We start from the raw sequence: 22,842 nt of genomic DNA, 5'->3' as shown, positions 1-22,842 counted from the left end.
GAAAGTTTTTATTACAAAACAACTAACATCTTCGCAGTTAATGTTCAAACCTTTGTTAATACAATATGATCTATTCATGAGCAAGGAAATAGGTTAAGTTCAGGCACTGGCAGGCTGTTGCCATAGTTTACAAAACCTAAAAAGAGACAAGGCAGACACTCCAACATTATGCCCAAATAAACACTATTTAATTTGACACATTCTATAGCCAATTAGAAACAAATTTAAAGACAACTGGCTCACACAAGGCCTCAGGACAAAAAGAACATACTTTAGAAAAAAAAATATGGAAATATTGTCCTAATTTATAAGAAGAATATCCAATAGGTAGGAAGATCAATCAGGAAGTACATAAAGATGCCAGGACAAGACCAAAACAAAAACATACACACATAAATGTAAAAGCCCAGGATCTTGCCAACTGAATATGGGCAGTGCCTTGGGTATAACTACTGGTTTTGTATTCTATTAGATATGAGGCCAGAAAGACACTTGGAGGAAGGAAAACCCTCTTTAATAACTAAGAGCTTCCTTTTTTTGTCCTAATTACATCCATTACATTACATGCTTCAGAGAGCTCAAATGCAAAGCTGTCACTGGAATTTCAAAGTCATTTGATTGAAGAGTAAAAACGCAAGGGCAATTTATATTCGGCTATCATCATAAAGGAGTTTCTGAAATGAAATTCGTTTTAACAGCAGCATTCTAATGCAGATCAAGTTTAGCTAAATACTTAAAAAACCCCCCACATCATCCATTAGATGAAAACAGAACAGTACATTGGTCTAAAATCATTGCTACATTTACAGTTGTTTGCATCTTTCTCCACTGGAAACCTGGTACTTGCTCCATTAAGTCTAACAGAGCTCAAATCAGAAAGCCTGCTTGCATAACATATATTACTAATATATTCCAGATGCAGCTCACCCCAGTAAGTTATTATAGCTTCATGTCTGGTCTTTTTTTAATTGGGAACCCTATCTAAATGTTCCTCTGTGAATGGCTACTAATAGCTCTCATGCATATTCCAAGCTACTAACTTCTTCTTGGAGTAAAGACAATAATTTGGCCATTATCTGGGATACCTTATTGGGAGCAGACACTGGGCACTGCTCTAAACCTGCACTCAGCCAGAAAGGGCAGTTCCAGCCCTTAACGTTTAAAAATCACTGGCAAATTATGATAATCGGACATTAGGGTCTGTGTGTGAATGCAACACCCACACCTCTGTTTCAAGACAACTCCTACCAGAAGACCCTGAAGAGCTCATTTCCTGTGCAACAAAATACAGCACAGAAATGAAAAGCTAATCATTGTACAGGGCTTACTAAGCAGAAGGCAATGTTTATGCAGCCTGTAAATTAATACATTCTTGCTTGGTAAAGAATAAGAAAGTGTGCCGAGACAAGGTGTATTACCCAAGACGGAATTAAGCTCAAAGAATCTTAAGAGTTACAATTATTGAGACTCAATTTTGAAATTTAGTAACTAGGGGTTATCATAATGATGTTCCACCCAGTATCAGCTGTAAATATTTGGCAAACTAGCAAGTCAAAATTGTTACAATACATGATTAAAATATAGTTGTCAATAAAATCCTGAAGCTGTCTTTCATACAATTGATCACCTTAAGACAAGATCTTATTATTGCTCTGTGCAGTATCTACTGCATTTTTAGGCAGTATATAGACTGTATCAGTAGAATTTTCAGTGTCATGGCCTGCATGCTGCAATGTTTTCTACAACTGACTATTAAAATGCCAACCCAATGAAAAAGGAGAGAAGCTACTACACTTACAAATAAAATACTAAGTAGGGAGCCCATATATAAATTTGTACAGTAATATACCAGTAGAAGTACTTTATCCAAACCCAGCATATCAACAATCAGCTAAATCTCACCTTCTTTTTTTCTTCCAAATATCAAGCTAAGGCCAGAAAAGAAGTATAAGTTGAGGGCAGGGAGGGGAGTGAAGACTCCACAGCACTCTTACTGAACTAACTCAAGCCTCAGTGCCCAGATCTAAAGGCAGGATTGAGTCTTTGACAGAAAATACTCCCCCCCAGCACAGGGGCTATCTAATTTGATATGAAGTATTTCTCACAACATTTAAAAAAAGAATAAAAATATAATTTCACCACACACACCCCCCCATAGCCTGTTTGCAAGAGGAAGGAAAGAAGGGACAAAATTAAGATGACTGACAAAAGTAGACTTAGAATAGCCTCAAATTATAATCATGTGGCGGGGACTTACCTCCAACATCTCACTCAAACGCACATCAGTTCTTTGCTAAAAATAAAAAAATAAAGTAATAACTACACAGGAATGAAGAAAAATATTTTGCCGTTGAACAAAACCAACTGTACATACCAGTGTTTTTATTGTTCTCAGAGACTTCAGCAGTCCAATAAGCAACTGTCGTTTCCTTTGATTTGCAAGAAGCCCCAAACTAGTTTGTGTGAAGCCTTCCTTTGCTATATTCAGGTGTCTGCAAAAGTTAAAAATGAACACAATCCTTGACGATAGGTAAAATAAAACTTATTTCTAATAAATTCTAACATGTCCATCAAAATACGTGCTAGAAAATAAGATTGTCAGCATTATTAGGGAAACCCAGAAATTGAGATGATACCAACAGACTACTAAGAAGGTCTGTTTTCCCTTCTGCAAAACTTCTCTGTGGATCAATGGTGTATCTCAAAAGGTTCCTGTTTTAAAGAGAACTCCCAACTGAAAAAAGTGAGAGCTGCAAGAGAGAAAGCAGCTGGTATTTGTTTCAGTATCTTTAACTACTATTGCTAATTCCATTCAGCACATAAATAGGAAATATCATCAGCAAGCAAACTTCCTGGGTTTACAGATTTCTTCTTAAATACTTTCTCCCCCTTTCAATGTCTGCCATTATTTAAGCAAGATACCTTCTTCCATTTGTGCAAATAACAGCTGCTAACTGAAGGCCAGTCTGCAATGATGTAACACGTTCAAGTTCCTACGGAGAGACAACAGGTTAAATAAATATACAAGTTAAAGTCGTGCTACACACCAGCAAAAACTAGTGATTAGTAGGTTTCTCTTGAGATGTTATAATGACTTTGTAGAGTTACTTTATATATTATTTGTTTCATCATTTGATATATGCTAAAGCACTGGAATGTAACATTAATATAAACTATCATTTAAAATCCAGTTCTCTTTTGAAGAAAGATACTTGAAATCCATTTTCATTGCAGTGGGACCCTCTACATTTATATACTGTACATTTAGCCTAAGAATCTATACCATTAATGCACAACAGCAGAATGATCAAAGCTTCAGGAACAGAAGCACAGGGTGTAATTTGCATTAATATGCCAGAGAGCAGCAAAACAACAACAACAAAAAATCATGTTTCACACAGCATTTTCTTGTTTAGAAGCACTTGTGTTCTACCAATTTAATAGATGTCACTTCATAATGAACATTAATTGTATCCTGTTTAATTTCAGCTGAAAACTCTTCAGCACAGGTGACCTGAATTTAGCTTGATTTTGACTTCATGAAGTGCCTAGCATAATCTCAACTCCTTTAAAAAAAATAAAATTTTTAGTATATCTATTAGGATTTCTTCTGTTAGGAACAGCACTGCAGAAAAGTGAACACTCTCCCCACACTAAAAAAAAAAAAAAAAAAAAAAGAAAAAACCACCTTCTTTTTATTAAATACTGCTCATCATTTCAAAACATATCAAGTGGTTTCCATGGGGAGAAGGGATACTTTCACTTTGAAAACTAATCTTATTCTAAAGATCTGACAAGCAAAAACAAGTTTAAAGTTTAGTTCAGTTTAAGATCAGCCCCTGGTCAGTTTCCAAAGATACAAGTAATTCTGACAAATCACTGAGCTGCATCTTTCACCAAAAACATTTCCTCCTTTATGTTACCAACGTTGCTTTTGGAAAAATGACAGCTTAGTGGGTGATATGCATAATATCTTAAGAAACCAAATTCAAAGATTACTTTCCTCAGTACCTACTTCTCACTAAAAACATACTTTGCAAATGTCAGAGCTATTCAAAAGGCCATTGTTCCCTTTTTCATGAGGAAATGCATACAATAAGGAACAGCTCCATTCCAGTCTTGCCTCTTGCAAAGATTCTGTAAAATCTCTCCTTTGAATGTGACTGGATGGAGAGGCACAGGGAGAAAGTACAGACTAATGGTCCCCAGACAGGGAGTCTTCCATCCAGCATTTAGGGCTGAATACATGTTTTCTCTTCTCAAAGACAATCTTCCACCCATTGGTTGCTCCTAAAGCATGCCTTTCCTTCTAAGGAGAAGGGAAAACTATAAATCCCTTGCCTTGTATCTGTGCCGTGTCTCTCTCAGCCCATAGTAGTGCCTGTTAGACCAGTACTTCATACTAGGAATGGGGTGCAAACCATGACTTCCCCACACTTTCCTTTGCACAGTGAAAGCAATTTGTCCAGGCAACAAAGGGTCAACTGCATTTTTGCTTCTTCTAATGACCTGTTACTGTAATTGGACACTGAACTGGAGCTGCCATTACAAAGTACCCACAGCCCATCAGGAGGTTCATTTCACGAGTCAGTGGGAAAGTGAGTCCTGTGATGCCCACCAGAAATCTCTGATAAGTAAGTCTACTGACAAGAGTAACTCTGTGCAAGCCTGTGTCCATAAGTAACACTGAAGGATTATTGACTTAATGAGGCAAATATGCATTTGAGAAATGTTTTTAAAAGATTCTTACTGGCACAATGGGTTTTTAACTGTCCCTTTGGAACATCTGAAAGAACTTCTTGGTATAAAACATGTGCACCTCACTAAGATGTTGCTGGGATAAGAATATGAACATTACACAGCAAAATGCAAGAAGCACATTCTCCACAGTGCTCTTATGCATTGAGAGGGGGTTTTCAAAGTGAAGCTGCTGGATTCATAAAAAGCAGCACTCGCTCAACAACAGTTCCAAACATGCACAACAGCAAAACTATACCAGAAGGATTTGATACTGTACAATTACCCCTTCTGCCCCCCTCTACACTATCTTATGAAGACTCGACCCCTGTAGCACTTACCCAGCCTCCTTCTGCAATAGCCTCCCACCTGACTCCTTTAACTAAAACTGAAATAATATTACTTACAGCTTTTTTTCTTCCACCAGCTATTGCAGGAGATGATGCAAGCAATGCCCGCCCCCTCCCCCCCCCCCCCCCATTTTTCTTTAAACATCAGCACTCCTCCTTCTACCCAGCAAAATGGCAGAGCACAGATGGGACACTTGCAAGGTCACTAAGGCTGGATGTGTGGGCCACAAGCGCAAGCAAGCAGAAGAGGAAGTTGTGCCCCCTGGATGAAAGACGAAAATAATTCCAGCTCCATGACATCTACCACGGGTTAACACCCAGGAGGTACAAGCCCTCACCTGCAGCAACAGTGTATCAGCCGAGAAGCAGGAGGATGGGAGGGATGTAACAGGAAGAAGGTTAACAGGAAGGGCAGGAGAGGAGAAAGAAGCCGGGGGGGGGGGGAAGAGGGAGAGACCTCCACCACCAAATGCAGCCATCATTGCCCTCCCACACTCCCTCCAGCTTCCTGACCAAAATGAGGATTGCCATGATCATTGCATGACAATGCTTACGCAAGGTGCTGTACGCACACAGAATTATCCACCACAGGATAATTCTCAGACTACTTTCATAACAATCCTAAGTTTTCACTTTCCAGAATTCTCACTGTCGTTTCGTAGAAAGATCAGATAAAATCAGGCAGAGCTGATTTTATCTCTGGGGGCCTATTGGGGCGTTAATAACGCCCCAAACGTATAGGGGCATTATTAAAAATGAACAGGTAGAAAAAAACAAAAAACCTTCTGTTTAGAGAATCATTGAGACAGCTGTTCCAATTATGTTTTGGGAGCAAGGAGAGAAGCCGTGCCAATATTCTATTGCAAGCAGCTAAAGCGGTTTTGTTCTGTTTCGCTCTCAGAAATCTTTGACATGTTGCGGCTCTATTTTCAGCTCAGTCTTCTTTAAATGCTTTCTTCTCATGATTGCCTGAGATTAGTGGCAGGTTTCTGGTTAAGTGCTCTTAAGAAAGGTCATTGCTGTTTTCTCTTATGGAAAAAGATCTGAAACCATTCCTAAATACAGGCACTAAATAAGCTCCTGTTCAAGTCCATTACAGGTATTAGTCAAGCCTGTGAATTCATGTTTTCAGAAAGCCTTCTTAAAATGGTCATATGCTGAAGTCTTTATCATCCTAAGGGCCTCCAGCTCAATACGGCCTTGGCTCTTTTCACTCTACAGAGACAGGTTTAGCATACATAGACAGCTAGTTCCAACCAGGCACTAGCATCTCTACTAACAAATTACTAGATTTAATCCCCAATGAAACAAGAGCAGCATTATAACAGCACAAAATGGAGTGGTTTACTCTTAAAAAGTGACTGTTAGTTGTCTTACCTGAACATATGCAGGCTGTTTTTCAAGAATCAAGTCTGCAACTTTCTTAGATACCTTAAAAAGAAGAGTATTACATGTGATACATAGCAATCTCAATTAAGTAGGCCATCCCTATACTAAAGTTCTACAAGTTTGTGATTCTGTATCATTTAGTTCTGTAGTTTTCAAATTTATTAATAAATATGCCACAACAAGGTAAAAAATCCTAAAAATTACAGTCAGCTTTCCTTAGGAGCAAGATAAGAAAAATGTTTTAAATATTTAAATGCATTTTTAAATTAATCCCTTACCTCTCTGCTTGTTAAGGAACATGCTAGAATAGAAAATAGCAATAATATGGGACACTACAACTGCTTACATTCTGCTTGTGGTACTGCTGGAGTACAAATTTAAGTTAACCATCTGCCACGGAGATCTAAAAAAGCCATAAGGACACCTACCTTTCAGACTGATATTGTATTAAATAAAATCCGTGTCAAAATGAATATTCACCCTGTGCACATTGTACCCTTTCTTTAGCACACAAAACATGCATATTTTAAAATTTTCTCCATTGTTCTGAACTAACAGTAAGTGGAATGCTACTGAGAGCTGCTGTCTGCACTGAATTTAAAAATGGGCATTGCTACCTTGATCAGTGTCTTGTGCACAAACACACAAGCTTAAAAAAAAATCCAACACTAACAGTCATATAAATGCAAGTTTGAGAATAGTGTGTTTTGTTTTGCTCTGTTTTTCAGCAGGGACTACAAATATTTAAGAAGAAACAGTTTCAAACATGACAAAGAAATTATTGGTATTGCTCTATATTCTTCCTGGGGAACAATACTCCCAGAAATGAAAATAAAATAAAACTGGCTCTGACAGTCAGCCAGCCCACAATGCACTACTGGGAAAGAGAGATGAGGAGGTTTTTAGATATTTGACTGCTTAGTCAAACATAGCACAAAGTTGGGATCTTCAGTCAGCATTCCTGTAACAAACTTACAGTGGCTCCACCAGGTCTGTTCCCATCCTCTGGAAGAGCACCTGCACATGAATGGTGTTCAAAGTACTCCGATATCATCAGCTGGCAATCTGGACAAGGGACATATATCTAGCTATACTTTCCTCCTTCCACATTAAAAAATGGCCAGAATCACCAGAAACGCCATGCCCAGAAAACAATTTTAAAACCTCTTAGTTGTTCTATAAATAATAAAGCTTTCTTCTGCAGGACAGCAAAAGAACCACTTCAGAGCAGGGTGGGGACAGGAAAGGATGTTATCAGGCCAAAAGCTACACAAGCCTATATGACCTTGGGGCTCTAAAGTTTTGTCCTCTGCACAGTCTATATCCTGGGAAATTTTCACCTCCCTTTTCCAGCCTGTACTTTCCACTAGCCTTGTACCTGTAAAAACTTTAGGACAGGGATATACCTGCTAGTCACGCATTCCCCCGCTACAAATCTAACAGTTTGATTCTTCACTGTTAAAGGGATTCATCAAGCAGTACACATGAATAAAAGATGCATTTCATTTTCAGTTTTTACACTGCTTTTTTTTGTTTTGCAAGTTCTCAGTTACCCTTGACTAATAACAACCTCAACACTGTCAAGCATCTGCCACAGCCATATCTTTATTTTTCCTTTCCCTGAACTTAGTGATACTAATTTTCTGAGCTTCCAAGCTATTGTCTTTCCTTTCTTTTAGATGAGTGCTATTATCCCAGGTTATTCATTTCCAAATTGTCCCACCCCTTTTGGCATCTTCCATACAATTATGTTGATTTATTTTTTTAATTCTTAACTTTTGGAATCCAGAATTGCAATTGCTAGCAATGAATGCAGCTGCAGTTACCAATGCATGCAAACAACAGTGTTCTTTGAGGGGACCAAACAATTTTCTCCAAAACAATCTTCTCTTTCCTAATCACATCAGGAAAAAAATATTTCATCTCTTGAAGAAAAAAAGATACAGCTGAGGATATCAGTCTACTAATTAAAACGAAGCCAAACAGACATACAACTAAAAAGCCTCCTAATTCAAATTGTCTGTACCAAGATGATCAGACAAATTAAAGCTGTCACGATACATATATTAAAGAAATCTTGAGTAAGTTGGCATCTATCCAATGGAATGGAAAATTGTAATGGGAACACAACAGAAAATACAGTCTATAGCGACCCCGAAAACAAAGGCATATCCAAGATTAGCTGTGCAAAAGCAGATGGTAACAGTCAGTGAGAAGAGGAAGATCAGAGCTCTGTTGCCTATAATTCACACTCATTTGAGTGATCTGTGTTACAGAAATTCAGAAGTTGGAATTATCTCTGAAACACTATTGTAAAATCCTATGTCAGCTATAGATACAGGCACTGAAGTGAAAAAGGCAGTACTTATTCTTTTTCAAAAGCAGAGGTATTGTGTGATCTGTCAACAGACATCGTGAGTCTTCTATCTAACAACCTATTCACAATCAGCATTAAGGTATTTTTAGGACTGAACTAACAACGTACAACATCCTGCAGTACTGTTTTCCATGAAGGACACTACTGGCCTTTAAGACAGACAGTAATCTAAATGATGTATCACAAAATAAACAAACAATAATTGAGACAGAAGAAAACATGCAACGGTCTCTCACGCTCCACCTGGCAATATGACACGAGGACATGATATACAGCATACAAGAAATTTTAGCAACTTGGAACATGCCCAAGGAGGAAAACAAACCCAAGCAACAATTCCGTCCTACAGCAGAATCACATTTAGACTAGATTAAGGAAGACACAAGAAAGCCCTAATCCTGACTGGGGGATGGTGGGGAAGAATTGGACACATGTTTCTTGTCAAAAGTATTGGCTTTGAGAGTTTTTGTTTGTTTGTGTTCTAAAAGAAAGACACATCTGGGCCATATTTCCTGGAAAGCTTGTGCTCAGTTCTCATCCCTACTATCCATTAGCTGCATGCACCTTCCAGTTCACATGTTTCAGCAGCAGCCATGCGCTGAAACTAACTCCCCTAGCTGCAGCCAGTTCCCACCATGCAGACAGAATGGCCAAGACATTGATAACAGGTATTAGGATTATCCAGCATATCTCAGTGAAGTTGTCTCTCAGCCTTGAGTGTACTTCCTTGCAAAACTAGGTCACCACCAGATGTCCTCTTAAACTTTAAAAAAACAAACAAACAAAAACCCAAAAAACCACAACAAAACAACACAAAACCAAAAACCATCACCCACTTTCAACTTCTTTCCTTATACCTCTTGGTGAGAAACATGGAATATTCATTTGCTCAACTTCTCACTAATACTTTACAAAATTCGATAGGTTTATTCTGGGAAAAGCAGTCTTAGGCAGAAGGAATTTATTCTCTATGTATTGTTAACGATCCAGTATTCTCCTTCTGCACGTTTCATTCATTTAAAGACATGAATTAGGATTATTACTGTTATTTTATGAGCAGATACTCTCCAAATGCCACAGTTAACACATTTGTTCCCTGTACCATATTATTCATTTTTAAAAGAGCAATGAATCAATAATTTTAAAAGTCTGAAATGTAACAAGTACTTTTCAGAAGCTGCAACTCTGTTTTCCCCCTGTAAATTATAGTTATTACTCATTGTTACATTTAATTTGTTTTATTACGTAGTAACTCTGTACCAGTATTCCCTAGAAACCCTTGTGGATGATTAACAAATTGGCAAATTAAAAATAAGGAGAAAATAGCAATTCCAAGGAAAAAGGTTTTAAAACATTTTATGGTTTACGTTGCCAGAAATCCCTCAGAAAAAGAGATACTACCGCACTATTCAGTGCTATGTTGAACATTACTTTTCTTGCAATACATAGGAAAAGCTGAACATTCAGAAAATCAAGTATCTAAAGAAATAGTTAGCACATTTGCTCCTTGTTACAATACTTATCACCAAGATTTACTTCCATTATTTCATGTGATTATATGATTTACTGATATGATTTTCCACTATAAAAGCACACAACATAATATTAAAAGAAAAAATGCTTAATATCTAGAGTGTTTAAGAAATCAAAACTTTTCCAGTTACACTTCTGGCTACACTTATAGACAATACAACAAATTGCCTGAGGGTACAGAGGAAACAACTTTACTTACAGCAGCTTGCTGTTGTTTTAATTTGTCTCTGTACTCTTCCAGTTCTTGAAGACTAAGTACTGGAGGAAGCCTCTGCATGTAAACAACAAATTAAATTCAGTGAGAAATTAAAGGACGTTAAATACATCCTTTAACTAATGTAGTATTAACTAATCAATCAATTCCGTTAAACATTCTTATTATTTCTAATGATGGATACTGAAATAAATCAGTGTTAAGATAAACAATGCATTATCATAATTACATCACATAATATCATAGTTATCTCAAAGTTACCTTATTTTAAGCCATATATGTATACACACAACCCCCTGAATCATTGAAATTATTATGTCTCAGTCAGTTTGCTAAAAAAATACACGTAATATAGAACAGATTTTTTTTTTCCCCCTCCAACTATTTTGGCTTTTTCACAATAGTTTAAATTATGAAGTGCCTGTTAGCACAGCTGATATTAATTCTACCACATTAAAAAAAGAGACTCCACACCAATACTATATGCTAGAAGCTCCACACAACTGCAAGATGAGGCGGGAGAGTACAGTTTTGCATTAATGTGAGATATAAGAAACAAAATGAAAAATAGCTCGCTGAAACAAGCATACTTTTGACCCTCATTGTTTGTTAAATTACTGTCTTTTCTTTTAAGAAGACAACTTACCTCTAACTCATACTTCACAATATCAAAGGAATCATTGGAAAAATAAACTTCTTCAATGCTGTTAATTATTTCTTGCTGAGCTTGAGGATCAGTTGGTTCTTCACGTAGTTCTCTGAGCTCCTCCTTCTCAAAACAAAAAAGGATTTCCATGATGTTATATCGCATCCTAACAAGAAAAATGTCTTACCAAAACAAATATTTTTCAAAAGCCATTTACAACATTAGTACAAGAAGCAATGGCAAAGAACAGAAAGATCAGTACACTGCGGCTTGTTCTTCCCATTACAAACCGCAAGATATTTAAAACTTTTCAAAGAACATAGTGCAGACGTCAATGTTGCCGATCACTTAAACACTTCTTCATCAATACATTTATGGCACAAATACATGTTGAGTCCACAGTTTTTTTCCTCCTGAAGTTTAGAAATTCTCATAATACACTAAAAATAAATTGGCAGGCTATTTCTCCAGAAGCAAAAAGACCCCACAAAAATGTAACAAATAAAACATGAATTTTTTAAACCAGAAGGACCATCTTTGTAAACATAAGGTAGACAGTGTCACTACAAATGTATAACTTTTCAATTCAGCCCTCAGAATTCGCTTTCACTGAAGTCATACCATTAAACATTTGAATTTTTTACAAGCAAAACCAGAACAGAGCTGCCTTCTTTGCAAAAATTAACAGATTTCAGATTTTTCTCCAACTAGCAGGGTGGTCTAAGCAGAGATGCACTTTCTGAAAGCTAATATTCAAGAGGTGAGCATGCCCTTCCTTGCTGTCATGATCTCCCCTGGAAGGTCTTCTCAACAACCCAACTGCTTCCACTGCTTGCAGTAAACTGAGGACTGACGCTGAGCCTCCTCTTCCCCTCCTACACTGGACATTTCAACTAATACTAGCCCTCTCCTGCAGGCTGTTCCCACCAAAGGAATGAAAATCCTTTATCAGAAACTCAAATGGGAGAAGTGCCAGGATATTCTTTCACCAAAAATAAAGATAAAACAGATCATATTGCTCAATATTGGAATTTAACCCTGGTGAAGTGATCCAGCAGACTGAAGTGTCCTGTGAAGATCCCAAGCCTCCCAACAACGCCCAGTTGTTGTGTAGGTGCTGGTATTTTCATCACCAAGAGCTCAAGGGCTTATTTCACCGGCTAGAGGCATCAGATTTCAGACTAACTGACTAAACAACCACTGACTTGCTTATTTTGAAATCAATTGAAATAAGGTCAATGCGTACACGTTATGAGGCAAAGCGGCATTTTAAATACAAAGCAAGGTGCTGTTTCTCCGCGCAATTAGAAGCAGCCAAGGGGTGACGAGTGAACAGTTTGGAAGAGCATCAGAAGGAGCCACTGCTCCTCTAACATACCTCTGGCAGGAAAAAGAAAAATTAAAAAAGAGGGCTGGAGCCAAAAGCAATGGCTCCAATACAGAGAAAACCGGATTTCAACCGGATTTCGTGTTCCCGAGCGGCGGGAACCCCTCGGTGACACGAGCGGGCACAATCGAGGCCAAAGCAGAGGGTGGCCGGGACGCCGCCCCGCCGCAGACCGGTCTGCCCCCGGCCCCGGCCCCGGCCCCGGCCCCGGCCGCCGCGCGGTGCTCGGGCGCCACCCGCTGGAGCGCGGGCGAATCTGCAGCTGGAAGGCGGCTTCGAGCCGAGATGGGGCAGAGGGTAACCCGGAGAAAAGCCATCGAGGAGCCACCTTCTTCCTCTCCCCTGAGGCCCCAGGCGCCTCAGATCTCCACAGACGGACCGGGCCGTCTGACAACGCCTGATTCAGTCACTGCCACCAGCGCTTCCCGGCGGCGGCTGGCCGACGTGCAGCGAGATGGAGAAACCTGCCTCGCAGCACGGGGTGAATGCAGCAACCCACCTCCCAGCCGCACACGCACCCGGCAGGAGGCTGTGCAAGGGAAGGCGTGGACGACGGGGTGCACCAACAGACGCGAGAGAAATAAGGAAATAATACACATAAATAACAATCTAACAACAGTAAATAACAATAACAAAGCACAATGATGCTATTCTTTAGACAAACTCTTAAAAACGGGTTTTGAGCGCGGTCCCGCTCTTAGGGACCACACGTCCGCAACGCCACAAGCCACAACAGCACCCTGCTCAGGCAAAGGCAAAGGCTGGGTTAGCCACTGACAGCAGATGGTACCAGCACGACAAGTTTGCAGGGAGCTGGCAGGGAAGAGCCTGAGGCACCACACCAGCACCGAAGAGCCAGGCAGGACTCCACAAGAGCCAGGCAGGACTCCACAAGAGCCAGGCAGACCTGTCCCTTCAGCTCCAGCCACACAATTCACCCAGCGCCGACACCTTTCCACCTCGCGTTTCAGCTTTACTAAGAGCATGAGAAACAGAGGAGAGGAGGGCAGATACGAGGGATGTGAATGAAAAGATTATTGAAAAATAGTCCCTTTTAGAGCCTGTTTCAATGTTTTAAGCTATGGTTTTGAAGTTTCCATCACGTGAGGGTGCGTGGATTAACACAGGATGCATTCAATGGCATACTGCTCTTGCAATGATTTCATTTATAAAGCAATGAATCTATTATCTAACCATATGTATTCCTGTCTTTTAAAACAAACAAAACCTTATTTCCCTCTGGACTCCCTAACAAATGGAAGCTTTATGCTGTACATCCCTCTATAAATTAGCTTAACATCTTACAGTACATTGAATTTTAGCTATATGAAACTAAAATTAAAAATTATCCAAGACAGGCAACTGGGTCAGCTTAATTTGTCCACCAAACCATTGCAAATGGAATCATGTAATTTATCATCTGATATTTGGCTACCAGTTCCTGCATGGTTGTTTGTTAAAAGAAAAAAGAAGAAAAACTAAACGCAAGAAGAAATCTTTAGGATCATTCGAATTTCTAGACTATTGATATCTTATCATATTGGTGAAATTATATGTCAATACCATAGGTCAATGGTGGTTGACATCCCCTGAAGGTGTATTAAGAAAGCCATCGTGTACACATATGCTGGATTTAGACCCATGTGATAATTAATTGGGAGGGTTGGTTTTAATATTAGCATTTAAATGAAACCTAATCAATGACCTTTTTGTCTTTGTAGAATACCACAGTTTTCAGCACACAAATAAAGCTGATGTTGATGTGGCTAGAAAAATTACTAAGAAACTATTTTATCCTTTCTCAGAAAGATTGTTCATCTCTCTCTCTTGCCAAAACACTACTTAGGAAAATATTGATTAAATGGACGGGGGGGAGGGGGGTTATCTTGTTCATTCTTTCTAGAAAAGCAGTCTAGTGAGAACAACTCTCCAGGATAAACTTAAGCTCCCATAGAAATTACACTATGTGCCACCAGACTTTATGCTATTATAAACTGCAGCTTCCAGTGCATCATGCTCCACTAGTTTCAAGTAACTAACAAGCTCAAGGCCAATCTATTGACTCACCACTGAAGGAAGCAAACGTCCTTGGCTAAAGTTTATTTGCTGATACTCAATTTTCCTTATCCCTTCAATTAGAAATACAAAAAAATCTTACTACATACATATGTTTCAGGGGCCCTAGGGAAGGCCAGATTTAGCATTGTGGAGCTAGTACTCACACACTTTGCAGAGGTAGAGAAGCTCTATTAAATCCCTCAAGGCACTTTTCCACCTCAAAACTTTTCTAACTATTGCCACTTAAATATCTCCCTTTAAAAAAAAAAGTCAACATTAAAACACACTTGTCAGTAAATTTTATGTAAATTCAGCAATTCCAAGTGCTATTCTGAATAGAAAAATGTATAAAAAATTGGGATGGAGGGAATCATATGATGATAATCATGCAGAGAACTTTGCCATTGCTCAACGGAATCAACTAGATACACAGGAGAAAAGGAAGAGCAGCACATTGGCAAGGTGGACCTATAGTATTCATTTCAACCCACCTGCCCAGGTTAATACACATGTTCAGCAGTAGGAACTCTCCAAGCAATAATGGACCAACATAGCCATCTAAGATGCTGTTTCGTGGGCTACTCGTTTTTCCGAAGTTTTGTTCAGCAAGGGACTTCACCTCCTACATTAAACTTGCATCACTTGTGGTGCCAAACGTGCAATTTTTATTTGCCAGTACTTTGGATCACACTTTCATGGAAAGAAAATTTATCCTGTCAAACATACTTCCTTCCTTTGTAACAAAGGTTACGATTAGTGCAACCTTAAGCAGCAGGTGTCTCTATCATAATGCCACCTAAATAGATCAGTGATAGACAGTTTCTGAGGAGAGAAAGAAAAAAGAAAAAAAAAAAACCCAACCCTACCTGTCTGACAGCTTTGCACATTTGAAGAAACCATTGCTAAGTAAAACACAGTGTTTGCATCCACACACTTCTCACATTATTTTGCCTTCCTGTTCTATGGAAATAGAAGTTTACAGGTCTAGGAGCCTGCGGCAATTCCTTGAAATACATTTCAGAAGAGTCATTTCATTGCAGCTCATCTGAAATGCAGTTCAGCAAGTTTTAGATGACTTACCCAGGTATTTCCCAGTGCGTCACACTCCCACTCTCCTTGTATTCTATACTGCCTGTAACACCAAAACCAGTATTGCTCTGTTGAATGAAGTATTACTGGTACAGAGTTGAAGCAAACACCTTCTGCATTCCAGTCACTATCAACTGAAAGACTTGTGAAGACATTGAAAAAAGTTAACTGATACTACTCAGAGAAAAAAAAAAAACACCAAACTAAAAAGTTTCTAATCTAATTAGAAGCTGCAAGTCAGCAGTAGCCTATGCACCTCTACACAGAGAGTGCCAGGGGCCAAGTCTGCACTGTACTCATTTGCACACAGCTTCCCTCTCTTTGTCATGAGCCAAAACCCACACAAATGAACACGCTCTCTATTTGTATCACTCCATTCTGAACTTGGATAACACCTATGTTAAAAGCTAATCCTAAATACTAGGATGAGGGCCCTGCTCAACAGAGTCAATCAGCAGGTACATTGCAACATCCTACCACCATGAAATAAATAATGTATAAAAGTTTTATATATATATATATGCACAAACAACATTTTCATTTTATCTATATAGAAAGATATATTTATATATGTCTCATAATATGTTTAACTATATCTATAAAATTACCTCAAAACTTTTTTTTTCCTTTTTTTTCCCCCAGGCTAATCCACAGGTAGGGAAGGTAGTCCCACAGGGAAGTTTGTGGTATTCCCTTATCTTTCACATGAAATGCCCAGAACCTTCTTTTGATCTTTCCTTCTTCAGTATGTATATCGAGTACTTATTAAAAAGCCCTCACTCTACCAAAACAAACATTATACTATGAAAACCATTCTCCTGGGGGAGAGAACAACAAAGCCTGATCCATAGAACAGGTATTAGTCACACCACCACTTAATGCACTCCTGAAAAGCACTCAGCTAACGTTGGGGAAATAGAAACCCACACAGACTAAGAAAGTCACACTTCTATATCTGTAGGAAAAGCATTAAAAAATAAACTTTCAGTGTTGTTTACCAGCATAAGCCACAAAGTCAACTAGTATTTGTATATTGTGTATGAGCTGATTATCATCAAGATAAACATAACCTAATTCAAAGTCAGCTCATTATTAACCCCACACACTTGAACTCAAGTGTACAAAATACCTATCTCACCTTTTTGTGACAGAATCTACTAACCAAAACTGTTATCAACTTGGGAAACAACAAAGCTGACAATAACAGAATGGTTCAAAAAGTATTACAGTTCCCCAGGGCGATCAGGGCACACAGATGAAGTAAGGTATCTCAATCAAAAAAGATATGAAATCTCTCTGCAGACAACTTTCTCTTCTAGAAATCTGGCCTTGCAGTTCAGATTTGCCTTACCTACAGACTATATCATAGACTTAAACTATTACACGCTTACTTCTCTGTGTGACCGAGTTGGCCGTATGACTCTGTATTACAACAGAAAGTAAAGCAAGTTTGCTAGTGATTTGCCTTCGTATGACGGAAGCAAATTGAAATTTTTCAAGATAGTTGCAGAACTTATTGGAGTACTTATTGGAGTAATGTGAGTGCATACACTCGGAGGTATGCAGTAAAATATTCAGGTACCAAATCATTTCATTGTTTAAAAATAAAAAATAAAAAATTGAGGAGCACAGTCATCACTTTAACATGCTTGCCAGCAAGCCACCAGTCAGCAAACCAACAACTTTCAGATATCAAGACCCAAATGAATTTTGCTGCTTTTCCCCTCAGGGTATGCAACATCAACATATTCTTCTTTCTGTGCTCAATATTTCCCATTTGACTCCCAAACTAGCGTGACAGTCCCCCACTTCAAAAACATGTTTTTGTCCCTAGAGTTAGCATTATCTATCAATGGCTTGTGCTCTTTCCAGTAATACATGGGCTCTGTGGCCTTTCATTCTGTATACCTCTCTATAGTTTTAACTCAGCTTTTGAAATTTTCAGTAATGCTTGCCCTAAATCAATCTGGAGATACCACTTTGAATGTGGAAGTGTGATGATGGAAGTGCACCAACGTAACCATTCTATCATCAAAACAGTATTTGGCTGTCAAGCTTGAGACTTTTGTTATTCAAGATATAAACGAAAACAGTTACTAAAATATGGCAGCAGAGAACAACATATGCTTTCAAATAGCAGCCTGCAACAGTATGAAGTTATGCTTTTACTCGTTGCCTTTGAAAATCTGCACCTTTTCTTTAGCCTTTACTTTGGCATTCAAAAGTCAATTCCCTTTACCAAACCTGCCCATTATTATAAAATAATTATTGAGAGGCATTAGCCTCAATTATCCAGCAAAGCTGCTTGATCCTATAATTACAATGCAATTCGCATTTGTGACATCAGTACGTTGCCATGGCATTGAACATAGCTTCAGTTCAAAACAAATACCAATATCCAAAAGCTCAATGACTTTCAACTTCTGTGCAGTACTGAAACCTAATCTCCTTGACTCACACCACAAACACAGACACCATCTCTCCCTCCCCACCCCCCAAAATTCCTGTTTTCAAGAAAGGGTATCTGAATCTATGCTTACAGTGGAGGAGACATATTACAGTGCCTCATCCAATGTCTCATCATTTGAAAAGTAAAATCCTACAATAAAGGTTTTAGCAATGTTAAGGAGGCATGACAGTATAAACCCTTCCTCTGAAAGAAAAGGGCTGGAAGTAAAGTTACCATGACAAATGTCTTGGAACCATAGCCAGGAGTTAAACTGATTAAAACACAGTAGTTTTATTCAACATTCTCTTAGAATCATAGAATATCTCAAGTTGGAAGGGACTCATGAGGATCATCAAGTCCAACTCCCTGCTCCTTGCAGGACGACCTAAAACTAAACCATGTGACTAATTGTGTCATCCAGATAATCAGATAACCAGGCAAATTTGTAAGAGTTTCAGAGACTCAATACAGCTTGTTGAGAAGGAAAAAATTAATGTAAGCAACTCAGAATCTATATTCTGAATATACAGTTCTGCATATTCTGGGAACTACTCACCTAAAACATTTTGGAAAAAAAACATTAAAAGACTGAAAAATAGCAAAGTTTTATTCTGTAGCACAGAAGAGAATAATACTCTAATTTTATCAACTTTAAAAAAAAGTAATCAGGTGAAAAGTTCTAATGTTGATGCAATCTTGGCTTTTCAGGCACAGAATTCATAACTGCAGTGAGATTCTGTTTGCAGAACAGTTGCAGATAATGTTCTCGCATTACAAATGTTTAACATAAATGTATGAAAAAAATTGAGAGGTATTTGTTTTCCGATTGTTATTGCTACAAGGTGTCCGCTTACCAGACACATAACACCTAACTATTATAGAATGGAAATCCAGCCAAGATACCCTACATCTACTTTTACCTGGATAGTCAACTTGGAAAAAAAGTTGGAAACTGGATGCTCAGTGGGTGGCAGGAGTCTGCAATTTTGAAATCTAAGCCGTGGAGATGAGACAGTTCTTCCAACATCACTGTAACTGAATACTTTCACTCTTTGAAATCAATATATTGGCCACTGTTTAACAGTATTATGTACCAATTCAGAGATTGTTACTTGATTTTTTAAATATACAGTAACACTGATTTTCTGGTCTGCCTCAGCACAAGCAACATATTACACAGTACTTATATAGAGACAAAGAAACACAAGGGGTTTTTTGTTTTGTTTTTTTTTAAACCTATTGTAAAATAAGGCATCCAAATTCAAGTCAGTAACTTAAATATCTCATTGGTTAAAGGCAAAGTCCAAATTTGGGGAAAATAATAAACAGCATCCACAGCAAGTCTTGTGAATCATCCACTCAGATCAAGGCTATAAGGAGCAGTCAAATATTGTGGCAGCTGTTCCCTCACACCCAGATTATCCAGCATGATTTGTGAGACAAGAGTAAGCTGGCATCATTTAAGCAGTGAGACCCAAAAAAGGCCAAAAACCTATTATTATTCTAAAGCTATAACATTTAAAGTAGAACATGAAGTTAATTATACATGCTGAAGATTAAAGCCATGAAACTACGTAACATACTTACAGCACCAAAACCATGAAGTGACTAAATACCAAGACTAGAACTATACAGGCTACTCCATGTAGCACCTACTTTCCAAAGTAAAAAAAAAAAAGGCACTTTTTCCTTCTTTTTGTTTTCTTCATTCCAGCAGGAAACCTAGATAATATGAAGATCATCATCCAGTGACAACTCATAAGTTCCAAGAAAGACATTTTAATGCAAGTTCATTCTAAGTCAGTGAACTATTTTGCCTCACAGCTCTTAATTCTTTCATAAAAACATTTTTAAAGATTTTCAGCAAGAAATAAAACTGTCAAAAAGAACAACAGCAAATCTGGTGTTAAAAAAAAAAGAAAAAGAAACAACTAAGTGTCATCTAACTACAAAATGAAAAACTAAAAATGAAGGGGGTGGGAGTGGAGGGACTGTGTATCATACCTTACTAGGAATCCGAAAGCTTTCAATAGGACTGAGGTCATGAACACTCTCTTGAGGACTTCTTAGACCCTTTAAAAGAATTTTAATAGTCAGTTAAGATTGATTACTTTATGTATCTTGCAATCAAACTGCACAAGTCTTACCTGACGTTGAATATATACCTACAAATCTTTTAATAAATTACACTGGCATGAGGCTGGAAGCCTAAGACCTTATTCTATAAACATATAAGCAAGACCACTGGTGTATAAATTATGCTCCTCAAACATCTAAGCATTTCCAACTTTATGCTGCAATATGTATCTTTTCAGTACAGTTCACTAACATTCCCTTCATAAAGTTCACTTATATCCCCCTCTCAACTTCCAGATGTTATTTTAAATTTAAAAATGCACGTGTCCAAAAAACATAACACACTTCATTCCACTAACTTAATGATTTAATGGAATCAAATAATCGAATTCAAGTTAAGTGCCACCTACTCTGCAGCAAAATTATACTATTTTTGCTTGATGGCAAAAATATTCGTCTATTTACCATATAACACTATCAGGACCGGTTTTCCTCATGCATAACTAAACTGAAAAAGATGCATAATCCACATTAGCTGTTTTATATAATTAATACTCTTTAAATGTATATAGCCACATAAATAGAATAACCTCTAGTAGACTGAAGCTTTGTACAGGAAGCATCAATTAACCAGCTGAGAATGTGTTTGCTGAATATCCAACACATTCACAATTTTATGAAGCAATACCACAGAACATGCTGCTTAGCGCATTTTCTGCCAGCTCCCTAGACAGCGGTGAATCTAAACGTTCAAGTTTCAGATCTGGTTCTCACTCCAGCTTCCCTTGAGACTTCAGGGTGTTCACGTGAGTCACGAGTTTCAGGCAGACTTCCCTCCTACTCTTGTGGTTGATGCTAACAGTACTGTTTCCAAGCCCCTTTCAGGCCCTGGGTACATACACTTTCTTTGAAACAAAAGGACCTATGCAATTACTATGTGAGTTTATGATGAGAAAAGTTTGTATTTATCCTTTGAAACTGATAAAGTGTTTTACAAGTTCATCACTTTTTTGGCAACTACTACATTTTACAATTGTTTCATCTTCCTAGGATGCAAAACCTCTTCATTTTGGTTTTGATTCTCACATTTCCTTGCACATCATTTCAAAACATCCTCCCTTTCCAATTACCACCACCAAAGATGACTCACCTCCATGCATCGGAAATTCAAGGTAACAAACAAGCAAAGCAACTGCTGCAGCTTCTTATACTTCACATGTAATCTTCCACACATCCTCTCAAAAATCTGCAGTACTAGCAGCTTATCTTCAAAAGCAGTAAAAAGTTTCACTTATCAAATGCTAAATGGAACTTAATCCTTCCCAAAGGCTGAAAATTGCATAAGTCGCATCGTTTTCAGACCACATTTCCACACTGGGCAGGCTTCCCACAACTCCTCTTAGTCAAGCTGAAAACTGATCGTTTACCCCTATACTGAAGGGGAGCAGAACATTATTTTGGATATTCAGCTTTCATGCTGATCTCCATTTTTAAGCCCTGTCTCCCACATAAGCATCACAACTCTGAGGACATAGTTTAGAAAAAAAGCAAAGTTCAGTTGCCGACGTTCCCATCATTTTCTATAACTATCTAGAATATCTGATGTGGTGGGTGACTCAAGTGATTTCTTAAGTTCTCAAATTTAGACACACGGGCAAACAGGCTTCATTTTAGAGGTATTTCGTATACGTGAATGACTCGAATGCTCTTCTAATACACTCCTTTAAAAAGGCTCGCAACCTTAGAAATACTGGTCCAAACAAAGACTAGAGCTACGTAATCCTAGAGACAACTGGTACAAAGTGAAGCGGGCTAACAGAAACACAGCAAGTACTCCGGCACACACTCAAAACGTGCCCACCCAAATACTTCCCCAGCACCGCCACAGCCCTGCCTTTTGATCACAAGCGCTTGCTATCAGACAAAGCCATGTTGGAGTACCACGGCCCAGCACTCCGAAGTTATAGGTGAAAAAGGAAACGGGCACAGACCAGTCGTGTCATCTTTAACGCCAATTTGTCTGTTATCGCACAAGCTAAGTGCTGGCACCCGTGCGTGCTTCCATTTCTTGATTTAAAGAGAAAAAAAAGCTGGATGCATGCGTACCAAGAGCTAATACACACTAAGGCTTCCCTCTCCCCACAAGCAGGACTGAGGGCCATGCCCGCGCCCCGGAGGCCCATCAGGGTGCCCGGGCACGGCCGCACACGCCTATCCTGGCCCCGGCCCCCCCTCGCCACCGGGTCCAGACACGGCGTCCCCGGGGAGAGCCCGGGACACCCGCGGCAGGGCCCCGCTGCCCTCCCGACGCGAGCCGCTCACCTGGCGGGTCATCAGCGACTTGATCTTCTGCATGATGGTACCGGTACCACCCCGCCGCCCGAAGGCGCTCAGCAGCCCCGCACGGCCGCGGGCTTCGGCCCCAGCGGGCACGGGGAAGCCATGTTGGACGCCACCTGACAGAGCCCGCCCGCTGCTCCCTGGGACCGGTAGTCCTCGGCCGGCGGCGCCCAACTACAACCCCCGTCAGCACGACC

At 39.0% G+C, this 22,842-nt stretch overlaps 1 protein-coding gene across 3 annotated transcripts in view; it reads right to left on the bottom strand.

Annotated features, from left to right (window-relative positions):
* VPS50 (VPS50 subunit of EARP/GARPII complex) overlaps nt 1-22,827 on the bottom strand; it is a 103,720-nt gene extending 80,893 nt beyond the window's left edge. The window contains exons 1-8 of one of the 3 annotated variants that reach the window (XM_075492825.1): nt 22,628-22,827; nt 20,234-20,302; nt 11,247-11,372; nt 10,586-10,657; nt 6,465-6,518; nt 2,923-2,993; nt 2,375-2,492; nt 2,258-2,293 (exon numbers count right to left, since the gene is read on the bottom strand). In XM_075492825.1, coding sequence (XP_075348940.1) covers nt 2,258-2,293; nt 2,375-2,492; nt 2,923-2,993; nt 6,465-6,518; nt 10,586-10,657; nt 11,247-11,372; nt 20,234-20,302; nt 22,628-22,660 — 579 coding nt within the window. In that variant the 5' untranslated portion in view covers nt 22,661-22,827. The remainder of the gene's footprint in view (nt 1-2,257; nt 2,294-2,374; nt 2,493-2,922; nt 2,994-6,464; nt 6,519-10,585; nt 10,658-11,246; nt 11,373-20,233; nt 20,303-22,627) is intronic. The other 2 variants (XM_075492826.1, XM_075492827.1) reach the window with 2 other exon arrangements.
* Nucleotides 22,828-22,842: the final 15 nt, after the last annotated feature.

The sequence above is a fragment of the Mycteria americana genome, chromosome 2 (assembly GCF_035582795.1).
Source record: "Mycteria americana isolate JAX WOST 10 ecotype Jacksonville Zoo and Gardens chromosome 2, USCA_MyAme_1.0, whole genome shotgun sequence".
NCBI lineage: Eukaryota > Metazoa > Chordata > Aves > Ciconiiformes > Ciconiidae > Mycteria > Mycteria americana.
The sequence above is the reverse complement of the archived record's forward strand: the minus strand, read 5'-3'. Positions and strand labels throughout refer to the sequence as shown.